This window comes from Vespula vulgaris, chromosome 18, assembly GCF_905475345.1.
Source record: "Vespula vulgaris chromosome 18, iyVesVulg1.1, whole genome shotgun sequence".
NCBI lineage: Eukaryota > Metazoa > Arthropoda > Insecta > Hymenoptera > Vespidae > Vespula > Vespula vulgaris.
The window spans coordinates 1585001-1599521 of record NC_066603.1 but is presented as its reverse complement, the minus strand read 5'-3'; the positions used below and the strand labels follow the sequence as shown (position 1 = coordinate 1599521).

The following is a 14521-nucleotide window of genomic DNA, read 5'->3' as shown; positions in this document are numbered from 1 at the left end:
CTATATGTACCCCTGGCGGAATTATTTTTACACATCGAAAAATTTCAATAATATATTATATTATTAATATATATATTTTTTCAAATAATATTGTATAATATTGCATCAATAATATATATATTCAAATGTTTTATTTCTTCTATTATTATTATTTTTTTTTTACTTTATATATCGAAGAAAAATACTTTGACACTATTGTGAGCTTGAATATTGCTTTTATCGTTTAAAAAATATTTTAATAATAATATGTTTATCTTTAAACAAATTAATTAATTAATAGATTATTAGAATTACATTATTAATATTTTTTGTTTTTCAAGTAGTGATTTAAGAAAGTTATAAGGTTAAATCTGATTGGTCTAAAATTCTAACCAATGAGAAGAGAGCCTATAATATCCCCCCCGTGACAGGTTATATACATGAGGAGAATAAATAATCATATACGTCATATCTTTGTAGTATGTAGGGTTTGGTTTCCTCTTCTTAAGTTTCTATTTCCTTTTTAGATCATTTTAGAATTTTAAAGAGATACGTTTAATAAGGAGTAACGGAGATTATATAAATTTAAATTTTCTCACAGATTTCTTATATCATTGAAAGGACTGAGTGTAAGTTCCCATTGGAATTGATTTTTTTAAAAATTGCAATGAAAAGTTCACTTGTTTGACAGCATTATTTAAATGCTACTTCTTATTTTTACAGTATTTCAATATTATCGAAATCACATCCATTTAACTTATTTGGATATAGCTGTTATGGACATGGTGATTACAAATCTACAACAACAACGTATGATCACGGAGCAATTGCGCCGTGAAGCTGCAATCAAACGCATAATGGTGAGCAAAGCCATTGAAGATATTATGAAATACATTACTGAACATGAACAAGAGGATTGTCTTTTGGTTGGTTTCTCATCGCAGAAGTCTAATCCCTTTCGTGAAAAAAGCTCATGCTCCATTTTGTAATATTCCATGTTTATAATTGAAGTTTTCAATTGTGTTTAAACTCTAATTTCATTTAAATTATTCATGAAAATATTAAAGATTCTATGTTTGATATAACTAAGTGTTTATAATACCGATTAATATGGCTTCCAAATTATATCATAATTACTATAAATATTCAGGAATTCATATATAGAGCTATAATATATTAAATCAAAAAACTGTTGTATAAAATGATAACTACAATATTTTTCTTCTGTTTTAAAGTACACATACAAATTAAAAAAAAAAAAAAAATGTTATAGATATGTGTAATAATACCTAAATTTTCATATATTTTACAATATCAATATTTTCATGTAAATAACTGAAGAAAATATGCAATTATATCGATGTTACTGCCGTCTTTCGAAAAACAACGATTTTTTATAATATTGAAAAATGTTCCATGCTTGTAACAATAAGTACAAATAATTTTGAAAAAAGCCTATGATGTATGAGGTTCTAATGACAATAAATCATTTATAAAAAAACGTTTCTTTTTTTGTACTTAGAATATAAGATATCAAATTTATTATAATGGATTTTCAAGTTCTTCTATAAATGTCTTACATTTTGATTTTAATATTTTGACTGCTTCTGTAAATAATATAGCTGATGGTAATGCACCAACAGATTCTATAGTAACTGTAAATAACATAAAATACATAAAATACAAAAAATAAATAAATGAGAAATTTTTTACTAATTTAAGATAGAGTAATGAACTTACAGATAAAATGATTCGTTATTCTACTTAGTTGCACACAATCCTTTAAATCGTCGTGACGAAAAACATTGCGAGAACAGCTATCATAGCGAGCATTTTTTACTACAGCTTCTCGTGAATTTGGATCGCCTTTCTGGCGTTCTACAATTTCTATAACACCAGGACTAAAGCAACTTTTTAAACGTTGAGCCATTTCTCCTCTTACAGTTTTTGTTATCTGAATATCTGGTAATAACCTGTATGTAGCAGTAGCTATATGGAATAAAAATATGTTTACTTTCTACATAAACACTCATAATTTGAATATATCAAAATTATATAAGAAATTTTCTAGAAGAGGGTACATACCTACTGGGGAGAACTTTGCATGATCTCTACCAATACCTTTTACTGCATGCATAAATGCATGAATTTCTTGCCCTGGCCTCATTTTACAAACTAAAATATCTCCTTCTAAAACACCCAATTGTTCTGTACCTCTAGGATATAGTTCTGCTTGCCGCCCGATCGGTATCCATTTAATGTCTCTACTATAAACTAAAACAAAAATATGAAACTTCTGTTCTCTAACATTATATTATGAAAACTTTTAAAAATTCTATTGGTAAATGATACCATTATTATTTCTATATATGTCATTAGGCCGTCTAGAGTCTTTCGGGGGCTGTGGATTCCAAGTACATGTCACTTTCATCTCGTACCTTAGTGTGTCCTGATCACTAACCTCATTTTCATCTTTCTCATTAGTAGATGGATATTCAAATAATCTAGGATCAGCTTTAAGGGGTATAAGTCCAAGCCTATATATATTTGATAAATTTATATTAATGCACTTAATTTTAACTTTGATTTTAATATATATTTATTTATTACCTATGTGCCAATACCTCATCTTGAATTAAACTGGTATTATTTAATATAAAAACTTTTTCAATAGCCATAGTTGGTACTTCACTTAAAAGTATTCTACGCAAAGCATTTGCCAGCGAGGAATGACAACCAATCAGATCAAATTCTAACTCTTTTTCATCTTTAGACTCCTTTACAATCTCTATTCTAAAAGTCTGTAAAAAATTATAAATTAATAATTATATATTGAAATTTCATTTGAGATATATTGGTATATATAATGTATTTATATTACTTCTTTAAATTTTTGTAAGCTCCACGGTTCGTAAGAATATTCTGCCATCTGAAAAAAAGAAACATAATATATAACAACAGTTCAATAATAATAATTCATATTTCTAAACTTACGTTTGGTATGCCATACTCTTCTAATAATACACGTGGTTTCCGATCCTTCTCCATATTTTATTGTACAATATTAAACTAATTATATTTATGAATAGACTAATTCTCTAAACACTATTATTTCTGTCCCTTTATTTTACACAATTAATACAATTAATAAAATTATCAAAAATTGACTATGTTTATATCTCTTATAGGTTATGTAGCAGTACAACATCACACGCGAGTAGCATTTGACTGAATGTGTAACTGTTCGCGCAGACGCATGTACCCACTAACCATGAATAGTATCGTATAGTAAAATTATCGAAACTCGAAATATCGAAGTACATATACGTACGATTTATACGAGTTATTATATCTAAATGAAGTGAACGATTGGCGCGTTTCTTAAAATGGTATTCATCGGTAGATTTTTGTACTGCCACCCAGCGAAAGAAAAATACAACTACGGCATTGTTACACGAATTAAAAATTATTATAGAAGAAATAAAAAATATCTTAAAGCTTTTTTTAAAACGAAACAATTTATACTAACATTATCAATTAGTGTATAAGGTTATACCTTTTGAATGTTTGTCGTAAGATTGATGACAAATCTTTTCCTTTCTTGGTTATACCGGAATACGCGCCAATTAACGTTCATACATTTCCTTGAAACATGAGAAAGTGAAACAATGCATTTAACTGTATAAGAGTGATAAGAAATTTATGGTTTTATCAAAAACGTAGATATATAATAAAGTTAAGTAAGTATGTGTTAATTTTATCAGAGTATTATTATTTATTTTTCAATCATTAAGAAATTTAATTAATCCTTACAGTCAAGAATCAACTTGTGCATGGTGTCATCTTAGAACATCATAAACATATGGATCTTTAAAATAGGTATAAAAATAATGTCTATATATTTGCAATCTTTATGGATACGCTTACACATTGGTAAGTTAATATTCATAAAATTATGTATATGCATACAATATTTTTTTTATCTGTAATTTTATATTCCAGTATTTGTAGAGAATAAATTTAGATAATGGGGTTATGCAGTTTTCGATGGAAAGTATTGCTGATTGTTATTACAATCATACTTCTATGGCAATCTTCGAAAATATTGTTATCGTTTACACAAGATCATGTTGCAGAAGGTAGAAAACTATTTTTATACATATCATATATAAATAATAATGTCAAATAACTATTTGATAAAAAGCGTAACAATTACATGTAATATGAAGTTAATTATTTTAATTGTTGTTCTTAATTATTTTTCTTAAATTTAAGCAGAAGAATTTTTGGAAAGCAAATCAATGTTAATAGAGCAAAAAGCTAATCCAAAAGAAATAATTCATATAACTGTATATTATGAAACATTGTGTCCTGATTCTCGAAGTTTTTTTGTAAAGCATTTATTGCCAACATATATGAAACTGAAAGAAAATGTAGAGGTCACATTGATACCATATGGGAAAGCTATGGTAAAGCAATATATCTAAATGTTATAATTATATAAAATAAAACGTTTCATAATAGCAATAACTAATATTAAAAAATGTTTATATTCTAGACTACACAAAATGATTATACTTATGAATTTAAATGTCAACACGGACCAATTGAATGCCAAGGAAATATGATACATGCATGCGCCATTGATCTTATAAAAGATCAATCACTTCTATTGAATTACTTATCTTGCATGATAAAAAATAATATAGAACCAGTAAATATAATGGAAGTTTGTGCACAGAAAATGAATGTGGACTTTAATGTTATTTTGAAATGTTATTCTGGAGCAAAAGGAAAAGAACTTTTAGCTAGATATGGAGAAATGACAAGTGCTCTTAAGCCACGAATTTCTTTTATACCTACAATCTCTCTTAATAATGTAAGTATATAATGATGTAACTATGTACTATATACATTATATTTATTTACTATCTATCTAAATATAACATAATTATTTTAGAGTGTTAAGGACCAGGCTAAAATCTTGAGAAATTTATTACAAGAAGTATGTTTATTGTTTAAAATCAAACCTGAAGGTTGTCTATGATCAAAGTATATTATATGTTAAATGATGATTTTAATTGATGAACTTCTTTATTTGAATCTGATGAATTCAAAATATATCTTCATGAAATATATTTTTGAAAACACTTACTCATGTGTTTTTCATTACTTTTTACAAACGTATCTAGAACATAGGTAAACCAATTTTTATACTGATTTTCTCTCTGCATTGTTTTTCTGATAATGTTCTTTTGTATGATCGCTTGATTGCAAAAGTAACAAGTAACATAAAGCAGGAATACAGATATATGCACATTTTTATACATTGGAACAATTTATTAACTCAACATTAACATTTTATACAAACTGTGCTGCTTCCTTATGTACGATAAGAAGTGTTAAGAAACATCCATGATTAATTTTTACTATCTGAAAGATTAAACGCTGATTGCAACCATTTTTGACATGATGCATTGAAAATAGATAAGTACTTCTGCCATATCGTTTATATAATAATCAATAATCAATGTAAAAGGCGAGCAATTCTAATCTTACAATTAAATTAATATCCTCAGATCTAAGATCAGGAATAACATAATAATCGAATAACAAAAAATTTTCAATAATAAATTAATCAAACATCTATATATTTGACAACAGAAAGAAACACATTAGTTTATTTCAGAGAAATCTCTTAAAAAGTAAAAACAATCACTGATTCTTAATGGAACGATTAAATCGTTAAAACAGCATTAATAACATACAAATGATAACCCTATCGCAACTGAAGCATTTTCTTCGAATGAAAGAAAAAACGTAAATTGCAAAGGTTGACGCAATTAATAAAAACATTTCCTTGGTTAAACGATAAATCAGAAAATGAAGCATGATAAAAGAGAGGAACTTAAAAATTACGAATCGTATCAAGCAATGCACGATTTCTATATATATATTTTTTTTTAGGATGAAATTGAAAAATGAATTTTATAAAGTGAAAATATATCGACATATATCGCTTAGACTAATTTTACCGAGAGACAAGTTTATGTTCACAAATGACATCACACGTATGAAGCAATTACCAATTGCGTAAATGCATATTCATCATCAATGTCCTGCGCTGCGATCTATAATATCTAATTCACGAGGAGGAAGATTTTACAAGCGAGAGATTTTATTTAATTACACGCAGATATGTATGTAAAATACGTTTTGTCACGAATAACGAAACGCGTTATTTCTTAGCAAAGGAATCTGAGTGCCATTCATGAAATGCTAAAAAAAGATGAGAGAGCTGAAATGAGAGGTCTATTGGTAATTAAAAAAGGACAAGTAATAAATATTTGTGACCTAAAAATGAGGATACATTTATTTTGTCTTTTTATAATCAATGCAATCTAGGTCACCAGAAATACAAGTAGTAGTTCACTCTTTTTTTTTTTCATTCTGTTTTTCACTTCAATATTAAATAATAATAATAAAGGACTGTGGAGGAATTGTTTCTTTTTTTTTCTCTTCATTTTGTCGCAAATTAATTTTATGTATATATAATATATATTACATATATATTATGTCTGAACAACCCCGGATACACACACACGCATTTAGATGTGTTTATACGCGTCGTGTTACCGTGTGTTGTTCTTTACTCTCAAGTTTTTAAGTAACATTATCGCGTACGGATCGCACAAATTTACACCAGTTTTCCCCGTTCTGGTTGTGATCTCTCTCTCTCTTTTTCTTTCTTTCGTTTTTTCTTTCTTTCTTTCTCCGCTTAACGAGACTGACACGACGCACCCATGGGCGAAGAAAAGCAATGCACCGATCACTTGTGTAGCTTGACTTCCTTTTAACACCCCATCATCCCCTGTTTATCCATTTAAACTTTTTTTTCCTTTTTTATCCAACAAAAGTGGTGTCGACGTGAGATGGTTTTTGCGCACGAGTGTTATGAGGTTTCCTCGATGGAAGGCAAGATAAAAACAGGAGATTACACGGAACCGGAGATAAAACACACTTTGTTATTAAATGTTGTATAATGTGTTGTTGTTATTGTTTTGTTTTACTGTAATTTATTTTTCTATGTTTTTTCTTTTCTATATAAGTGTGTGTATATGTATGGAAATTGTTTCTCTCTCTCTCTCAATCTCTCGTTCTCTCACTCCCTGGTTCTCTTACTCTCTCAATCTCTCACAATTTCTCTCTCTCTCTCTCTCTCTCTCTCTCTCTGTGTTTTGTAACGTATATGTGTCGTATATGTTGTATGTGTATATGTACGTGCACGCGCGACTTGTAAACGCGTTACGAATGCGAAACGAGACGCAACGTGAAAAAGCACAGGGAAAAGAAGCTTATCCATAGGAACGCAGAGATCTCGATCTGGAGCTTTCTAACTAATCCGCGATACAAGTAATGTTCTCTCTTTACTTCTTCATCTTTTTTTTTATAATTTCTTTATTATTATTATTATTATATTTTTTTTTTCCTTATTAACACGATTCCTCGCATGACGTAGACAATTAATCAATTTCGAAGGAGACAAGGTGCCAAAAAATGTATCATTATTGGAGATCTATAAGAAGTGCTGCTTGCCATTTTCCACTGCTATGTATATATTTTCATTTTTCTTATATAAATTATCATAATCTAGAGTGACGCGCAAGCTAAAGGTGTTGTTTAGTACACGACGTGCCACTACTTATCGGCGGATGTCCTTTCTTTCTTTTTTCTTTCTTTCTTTTCTTTCCTTTCTTTTTCCTTTCTTTTTTTTTTTTTTAAAGATAATCTACATACAACTCAGATTTCTTCGCTGTCTTTTATATTATACTCTCTTTTTCTCTCTCCCTAGAAAATGAGGTCCAGACCGAAGTCTCCTTATTAAAAGATATAGTTATGCTATTCATACATATTCGTAGTGGGATTTACCACACTGCAGGATATTATCCCGCAATTCTCTCAGTCACTACACACTTCGTTAATTAAAGGAAAATCGATAGATGTACACGCGGTAAGTAAAACTGCGATGCAATATAACGCTACGTAGCGTTTCTTCCTTTTTCTTTCTATCTCTTTTTCTTCTGGTTCATTTCCTCTGGGCGCATTTCTCTCCTTCATTTTACCAAAATTTTTCACTATTCCGACGTGCATTTTTATTGATGTGACAATGAAAATGAAGATGAGTAGTAGAAGGTAAAAGGCTTATAGGAGAAGGAAAATATATGTGACACAGATATAATAATAAGATTTACAATTTAAAGAGCAAAGAGGAAGAGATGAGAAGAGATAGATAGAACGAGTGTGGAAAACGGATAGAGATGAAAAGGAAATGCACTTCTCTTTCTCTCTTCATAAGTTTCTTTCTTTTATAATTAGAGAACATAAGCGCACAACTATGCATCTTACGTTTAAATGTATATCACTTTTTAATATTTTTTTTCTTTCTTGTTTTTTTTTCTTGTGTTGTTGTTGAACAGAAATAAAACGACTGTGCGGGTGTATTTGTGTATATGTGTGTTATATGCGTATGTTTTTTTTTCTAATTGTTTTTACGTATTTGTGTGTGTGTGTGTGTTGTGTGTGTGTCATGTATTTTGTAAGTATATATGCTCGACAGAGATAATGATTTTAGCAGTATAGCTCTTTAATTAAACAGTTAATTTGCCCTGTATTTTTTACTTATCGACAACGAGATGATTAACGCGTATCGGGCGTTGACCTTCCGCGCGGATTTTTTTAAATATATATATATGTAGACTTCACATCCGGATACAAGGTTTTGTTTTTCACTTTCTGGTTGGTTCGCATTTTGTGTTTTACATATATTTTATACTCTGCATCTTGATTTTTTTTTTTTTTATTAGTACGTCAACACCACTTCAAGTCGCAAGTTCTTCCATTATACAGGTTGCATTCACTTTGATGTCATCATTGTGACGAATTCTGGATAAAGAAATAAGAATATCACAAAAAATATACATTTCATCATTATTAGGAGAATTAATTCCAAATTTATAGTCATCGTATATTCGTATAAAGACAATTGGTAAAATGATAATTTAGTACACACACATACACAAGAGAGGATATAATAAACTGATATAGGATGTGCTAAAAATTCCTAAATGATTTTAAAAAACAATTACTTTTTTTTTTTTGAGATTTTTTAGGCTAATATATATATATATTTTTTTTTTCTTCAGATTGTAAACAAGCTTAGCTTGTAACTTTACAATCCTACATCTGAGAACTTTTTTAAAAGGATTAATATGAAATTCATTGTATATTTGACATCAAAAACAACTACCTTCATATGGTATACATACACAGGAGGGAGGATGCAATAAAATTAATACACAATGTGAACCAAAAGTTCCTAAGTGATTTTAAAAATTAATTAATCTTTTTCGTGAGATAATATTCCTTTTTCCTTCAAACTGTAAACCAGCCTAACTTTTTAGTTTTACAATACTACAGAACTAAGAACTTTTGCTTCACTCTGTGAATGAGAATCTCTTGTATCTTTGAATTTGAACAAAAATTCATCTGCAAATGACACTATCTCTACTAGAGAAAGAGAACTTTAGCACAATATAATAATAATAATAATAATAATAATAATAATAATAATAATAATAATAATAATAATAATACATAGATAAATAAATAAATAAATACAAACCTTCGTAATTAACTTGGCCATCACCATCGATGTCGGCCTCTCGAATCATTTCGTCGACTTCTTCGTCGGTAAGCTTTTCTCCAAGATTTGTCATGACGTGTCTAAGTTCTGCCGCGGATATGAAACCATTACCATCTTTATCAAACACTCTGAACGCCTCCCTTATCTCCTCTTCACTGTCAGTATCCTTCATTTTACGTGCCATCATGGTCAAAAATTCCGGGAAATCGATGGTGCCGTTACCTGAAATCCGTCGCATGATGTATACGAGGGAAATAAGAGCTCCAGGGGTAAACTAAAAAATGGCAAAAAAATACGATAATGTGGATAGGAAAGAGAGAAAGAGAGAAAGAAAGAAAGAAAGAAAGAGGAAGAGAGAGAGAGAGAGAGAGAGAGAGAGAGAGAGAGAGAGAAGATGAAGGAAAATGATGTATATTTTATAAAAATATAACGTGCTTTTAACAGTACAGCATTACTTCGTTTAAATAAAACACGTCTAAACTTATGTGTGTATATATGTATATAATATATATTATATATATATTATATATATACACCTATATAATTACGAACTAAAGAGATGTATACTTAAGTCACATGAATCGATAAAACTATCGTGAACACATAGCGTTCCAGAAAAAGAAAATAAAAATCATCGGGTATTATCTATAAAGAAAATTTAATAATATTACTTTTTCGTAGTTCTTTTTTTCTCAGGACAAGCTCTAATCGAGAATTTATTAACGTAATTATTTATTTACTTATAATAATAATATCAAAGAATAGATTTAATGCATATTGTTTTATATACCATCTGCATCCACTTCGTTAATCATATCTTGAAGTTCAGCTTCCGTGGGATTTTGACCAAGAGATCGCATAACGGTGCCCAATTCTTTGGTAGTTATAGTACCATCACCATCTTTGTCGAATAGCGAAAATGCCTCCTTGAATTCTGCGATCTGTTCCTCCGTTAGTTGGTCGGCCTACCGACAAAAATACGTTTTTTTATTTTATAATAATATCTTTCTTTTTTTTAGATAAAAAGAAGTTATATTAAATTTTTTAATATATATAATTTCATAAAAAGAAAAGAAAGATATATACACAAATTTCTAACCTATAAAATATTTCTCTGTTTCAATCAATTTTCGATTTTGAACGACAATGAAAATTGTTCTAGAGCAACAATTTTCTTTTTTTCCCCTTTAAGAATAAAGATTAGGAAAATAATAAAGTTTATATAACATTTGTAGGTTTTGTAAAAAACAACTAGATGATACAAGTTATCGTTTGAATGATTCACGCAAAGATAAGAGATACGATGAAGACAAGAGTTAGAAATAGCGTAAATGCAGAAAAAGAATCAATTCTCTAATCTTATCAATTGTATGTGTATTCTTTTCTTAATCCCCAACTGATTCATACAAGATCTAATTCTTTTTTATTTTTATTTTTTTTAATTACATTACTCGATCTACGTGATAGTTATTCTTGATTTATCCTGATTAATCTCGATCAATCTACAATAATTAACAAAAAACATTTTCTTTAGATTATTACAACATTTTGTTACACATTTCTCTATATTGTTTTATCTTCCCTTAGGAAGTGTCACACAAGCACAAGGTCCGTTAAAATAGTATATTTTCTCCTTGAATTTTTTTATCGATATACGATAAACATACATACAGACGCACACATATATACATATACATACATACGTATGCTATTAGTATCGTCTTAGTTTAAAGGAGAATTAATTAATCGTCGAAAAATCAAAAAATCTATTCGTATATATACTATATATATATATATATATATATATATATATATATATATAAAAGTATATATACTGTAGCTCACGCCACCATCATTATCGTCATCATTCTTTGATTAATACAGAAATCGATCGTTAGAGTTTAGACCTACAACGAATCGTTTTTTTTCCTTAGCCCACATTCTAAACTGCTTTCTGCATTTATTATACCATTACTATACTACTACTACGACAAGGATAAAAAACGAAGTAGCGAAACTATCCATAAATAAAAGAACATAACCTATAGATTGTGTATATTTTTTAGACGAAATAAAGAAAGGGTTAAAGAATATCCTTTCGCTGAGGGATATAAAAAAAAGGTTACAGAATTCGTACGAGGTAACAATAGCATGGAAAAGTGAAAAAAAATCTTAGAGTTAGAAAATGGAAGAGAGAGGAAGAGAGAGGAAGAGAGAGAGAGAGGGAGGGAGGGAGGGGGAGAGAGAGAATCGGCGTCGTACTAAGAGACCGCGAAAATCAATAGCAAGGTATATCGTAGAACAGCGACTGTCGAATACCACGCCACATTACAATACTCTCTGCCACGAAAGCTGTATACGTATATACATACGTATTACACACAGAGTACGCAGTGTGTCAGGGAAGTGAGTATATATTATTAAAAACTATACATACATATATACATATACATATGTCGTGTAGGTCGTATAATCATAAGTGATTCAAAGAAGTAGAATCATTGTAAGCTCGTCATCATTTCACAGTTATTTCCATAAAATTTTATCTGATGATTTCGATTTACTCTTTCATTTCTATTTCCACGATATTTCTCATTTGTGGAGGATGAACTCACCTCACGTTAAATGCTAAAAGCTTATACGACGGAAAAAGTACAATAACAAATATATATAGATAGAAATCAGTCTAGATTAGTCGTGAAGTTAGCGAGAAAAAGTTAAACGTGTTGAAAAAGATACGTCATCGGTTACCGGTTCTGTACCTAACTTCGGATCTTTCTTTATTGGCCGATTTTCAATGGTAGATTCCTACCTATCCATAATATCCTAAAAACAAAGTATATATACTCTTATTATACTTATTAAAGAATGATAGATAATGGAGAAAAATTAACTGGATAAGAGAATGGAAATTTTACTATCAGTCGTAAGAATTTTTGTTCCCTGTTACTGTACGCATTGTGCATCGCGCGCGCGTAGAGAGAGAGAGAGAGAGAGAGAGAGAGAGAGAGAGAGAGAGAGAGAGAGACGACAGCAATACCAACGATATCGTACAAAAAACCCGATAGACACCGAGTCGTCTGAAAGTTAGAGATGATATTTGCAAGTTACTTTCGTTCGTGAGGGGGAAATTGCGATTTCAAGACGATTAACCGAATGGCGTTGATGTGCGACTCTCGCAAAAGTGGAACAACTTCAAACTAAAACAAGTCGTGCGTATGCGATATGCTCGTCATCGATCTGACCGTTATACACGTTAACACGGTTTCTCGAGCACGTAAGGGCGTTATTTCGCCGGCTGCGACACGATGCTTTTACCCTCCTTCCTCTTCTCCCCCTTTCTCACTCTATCTTTCTTTCTCATCTACCCTTTTTCGAAGAAACGAATATACATACATATATACATACATGTATATTTCGTCCGTTCGTTTCTCATTTAGTCTTCGGCCAAAGACGAACGAAATACAGGGAGGATTGCACAATTCCTTTTTACAAAGATGATTCCTGCGAGTGACGGTTTTAATCGACGTGTCGTTACCCAAGTATAAAAATCAGTTTATACATACACTTAATAGCAGGAGGTAGCAGAGCGAAAGTAAGAGAATGAGAGAAGAGAGAGAAGACAGAGAGAGAGAGAGAGAGAGAGGAGAAAGAGCGGATCGATGTGCCAGGGCAAGGAGGATATCCGACACGATATCCCGGTACAATCCCGGCTCGAGCCGGCTGCTGCTGCTGCTACTGCTACTGCTGCCATCGTTGCGGGTATTCCTATTGCCGTTACTCGATGATAGAAAAGGAAGTATGACGATGGTGAATACGAAGACGGTTCTCTCTTTCCATAACGGAAAAGAGGATGGCTTTGGGAAGCTCTTTGCAAAAGCGAACGAAATTCAACGATGGAACTCGTTCACTGGCACGTGCACGCTCGGTGGCGCGTCAACGCAAGGAGAGAGAGAGATGGATAGATAGATAGATACATAGATAGATAGACAGAGAGAGAAAGAGAGAGGGAGAAAGAGAGAGAAATAAGATGAGATAGATGAATAGATAGATAAAAAAAGAGAAACAGAGAGAACGATACAAGGATACACCGTCGTTGAAACGACGTTCTGATCGACAAAAGAGCTTTTAGTTCTCGTGTACATTAATAACGTGTCGCAACAAAGAAATAAGACGAAATAAGACTTACCATTTTGTCCCTCCTTTTCGCTTTTTCTCAGGCTCCTTCGAGAAAGTTACGGAGCTTTAGCCGTATGGACACTAGACACAGGGAGAGAGCGAGCGGTATTATTCACAATATCGTCCTCCTCGTAACGGTACGGCGTATTATAATTGCGCAGAGGAAATTGAAGCAAGCGAGAATAAAAGGAGAGAAGAATTTGTGTGTAGCTGCGTGCGCGAGCGGGCGCGGCGTAGAGAGCAGAGAGCAGAGATATACCGGAGAGAGAAATAGAGACAGAGACACAGCGGATACGACACCAGCGGCCGACGAGAAACGCACTCAGGACAGCAATGGAGTCCACCGTTCTCTATCGGTGTGCGAGGGCTCTGCCGCAAGTCTCGGCCGGCCGGGTATCACTACGCCGGCCAACCCCCACCACTCGCTCCTACGATCGCCGACCAATCGCGCGCTTCGAGAGTCTAGTAGGCGGGGAGAGGTGTAGCGTACGCGCCACTCACGAGCGCGCCGTTTGCTACGCGCGCGAGAACTAGGACCACTAAGGACTTCCTACGTACGAAAAGAACGTCGTACGTGCGTCCCTTCGACGCGCTTCGAGAAGGAAACGTACGCAGGCTCCACGTCGTGCCCCGCAACGAGGCTTCCTCGCTTGGACTTGC

The 14521-nt window shown here is 31.7% G+C and overlaps 4 protein-coding genes across 7 annotated transcripts; 2 read left to right on the top strand and 2 right to left on the bottom strand.

The window, feature by feature from the left end:
• The first annotated feature begins 432 nt into the window (after positions 1-432).
• LOC127070511 (guanine nucleotide-binding protein subunit gamma-1) lies at positions 433-1249 on the top strand. Its single transcript, XM_051008603.1, has 2 exons — positions 433-608; positions 703-1249. The coding sequence occupies exon 2, from the start codon at positions 756-758 to the stop codon at positions 966-968; it is 213 nt and encodes a 70-aa protein (XP_050864560.1). The 5' UTR covers positions 433-608; positions 703-755; the 3' UTR covers positions 969-1249.
• A 190-nt stretch (positions 1250-1439) lies between these two features.
• LOC127070507 (DNA-directed RNA polymerases I and III subunit RPAC1) lies at positions 1440-3201 on the bottom strand. The gene is made up of 7 exons (XM_051008596.1): positions 2974-3201; positions 2861-2908; positions 2590-2780; positions 2332-2516; positions 2065-2253; positions 1720-1968; positions 1440-1634 (listed from the first exon to the last, which is right to left on the bottom strand). Exons 1-7 carry the CDS (start codon positions 3025-3027, stop codon positions 1522-1524), a joined length of 1029 nt encoding a protein of 342 aa, XP_050864553.1. The 5' UTR covers positions 3028-3201; the 3' UTR covers positions 1440-1521.
• A 269-nt stretch (positions 3202-3470) lies between these two features.
• On the top strand, positions 3471-7762 carry LOC127070508 (gamma-interferon-inducible lysosomal thiol reductase-like). Of its 4 annotated transcripts, none has more exons than XM_051008599.1 (6): positions 3471-3719; positions 3795-3858; positions 3982-4118; positions 4255-4448; positions 4538-4858; positions 4940-7762. In XM_051008599.1, exons 3-6 carry the CDS (start codon positions 4007-4009, stop codon positions 5024-5026), a joined length of 714 nt encoding a protein of 237 aa, XP_050864556.1. In that variant the 5' UTR covers positions 3471-3719; positions 3795-3858; positions 3982-4006; the 3' UTR covers positions 5027-7762. The 4 variants fall into 4 exon arrangements, with proteins under 4 accessions (XP_050864556.1, XP_050864557.1, XP_050864554.1 ...); XM_051008600.1 differs by having other exon boundaries at positions 3795-3912; positions 4258-4448; XM_051008597.1 differs by having other exon boundaries at positions 3795-3912.
• LOC127070510 (calmodulin) lies at positions 7678-14481 on the bottom strand. The gene is made up of 4 exons (XM_051008602.1): positions 13872-14481; positions 10473-10647; positions 9662-9904; positions 7678-8922 (listed from the first exon to the last, which is right to left on the bottom strand). Exons 1-4 carry the CDS (start codon positions 13872-13874, stop codon positions 8894-8896), a joined length of 450 nt encoding a protein of 149 aa, XP_050864559.1. The 5' UTR covers positions 13875-14481; the 3' UTR covers positions 7678-8893.
• Positions 14482-14521: the final 40 nt, after the last annotated feature.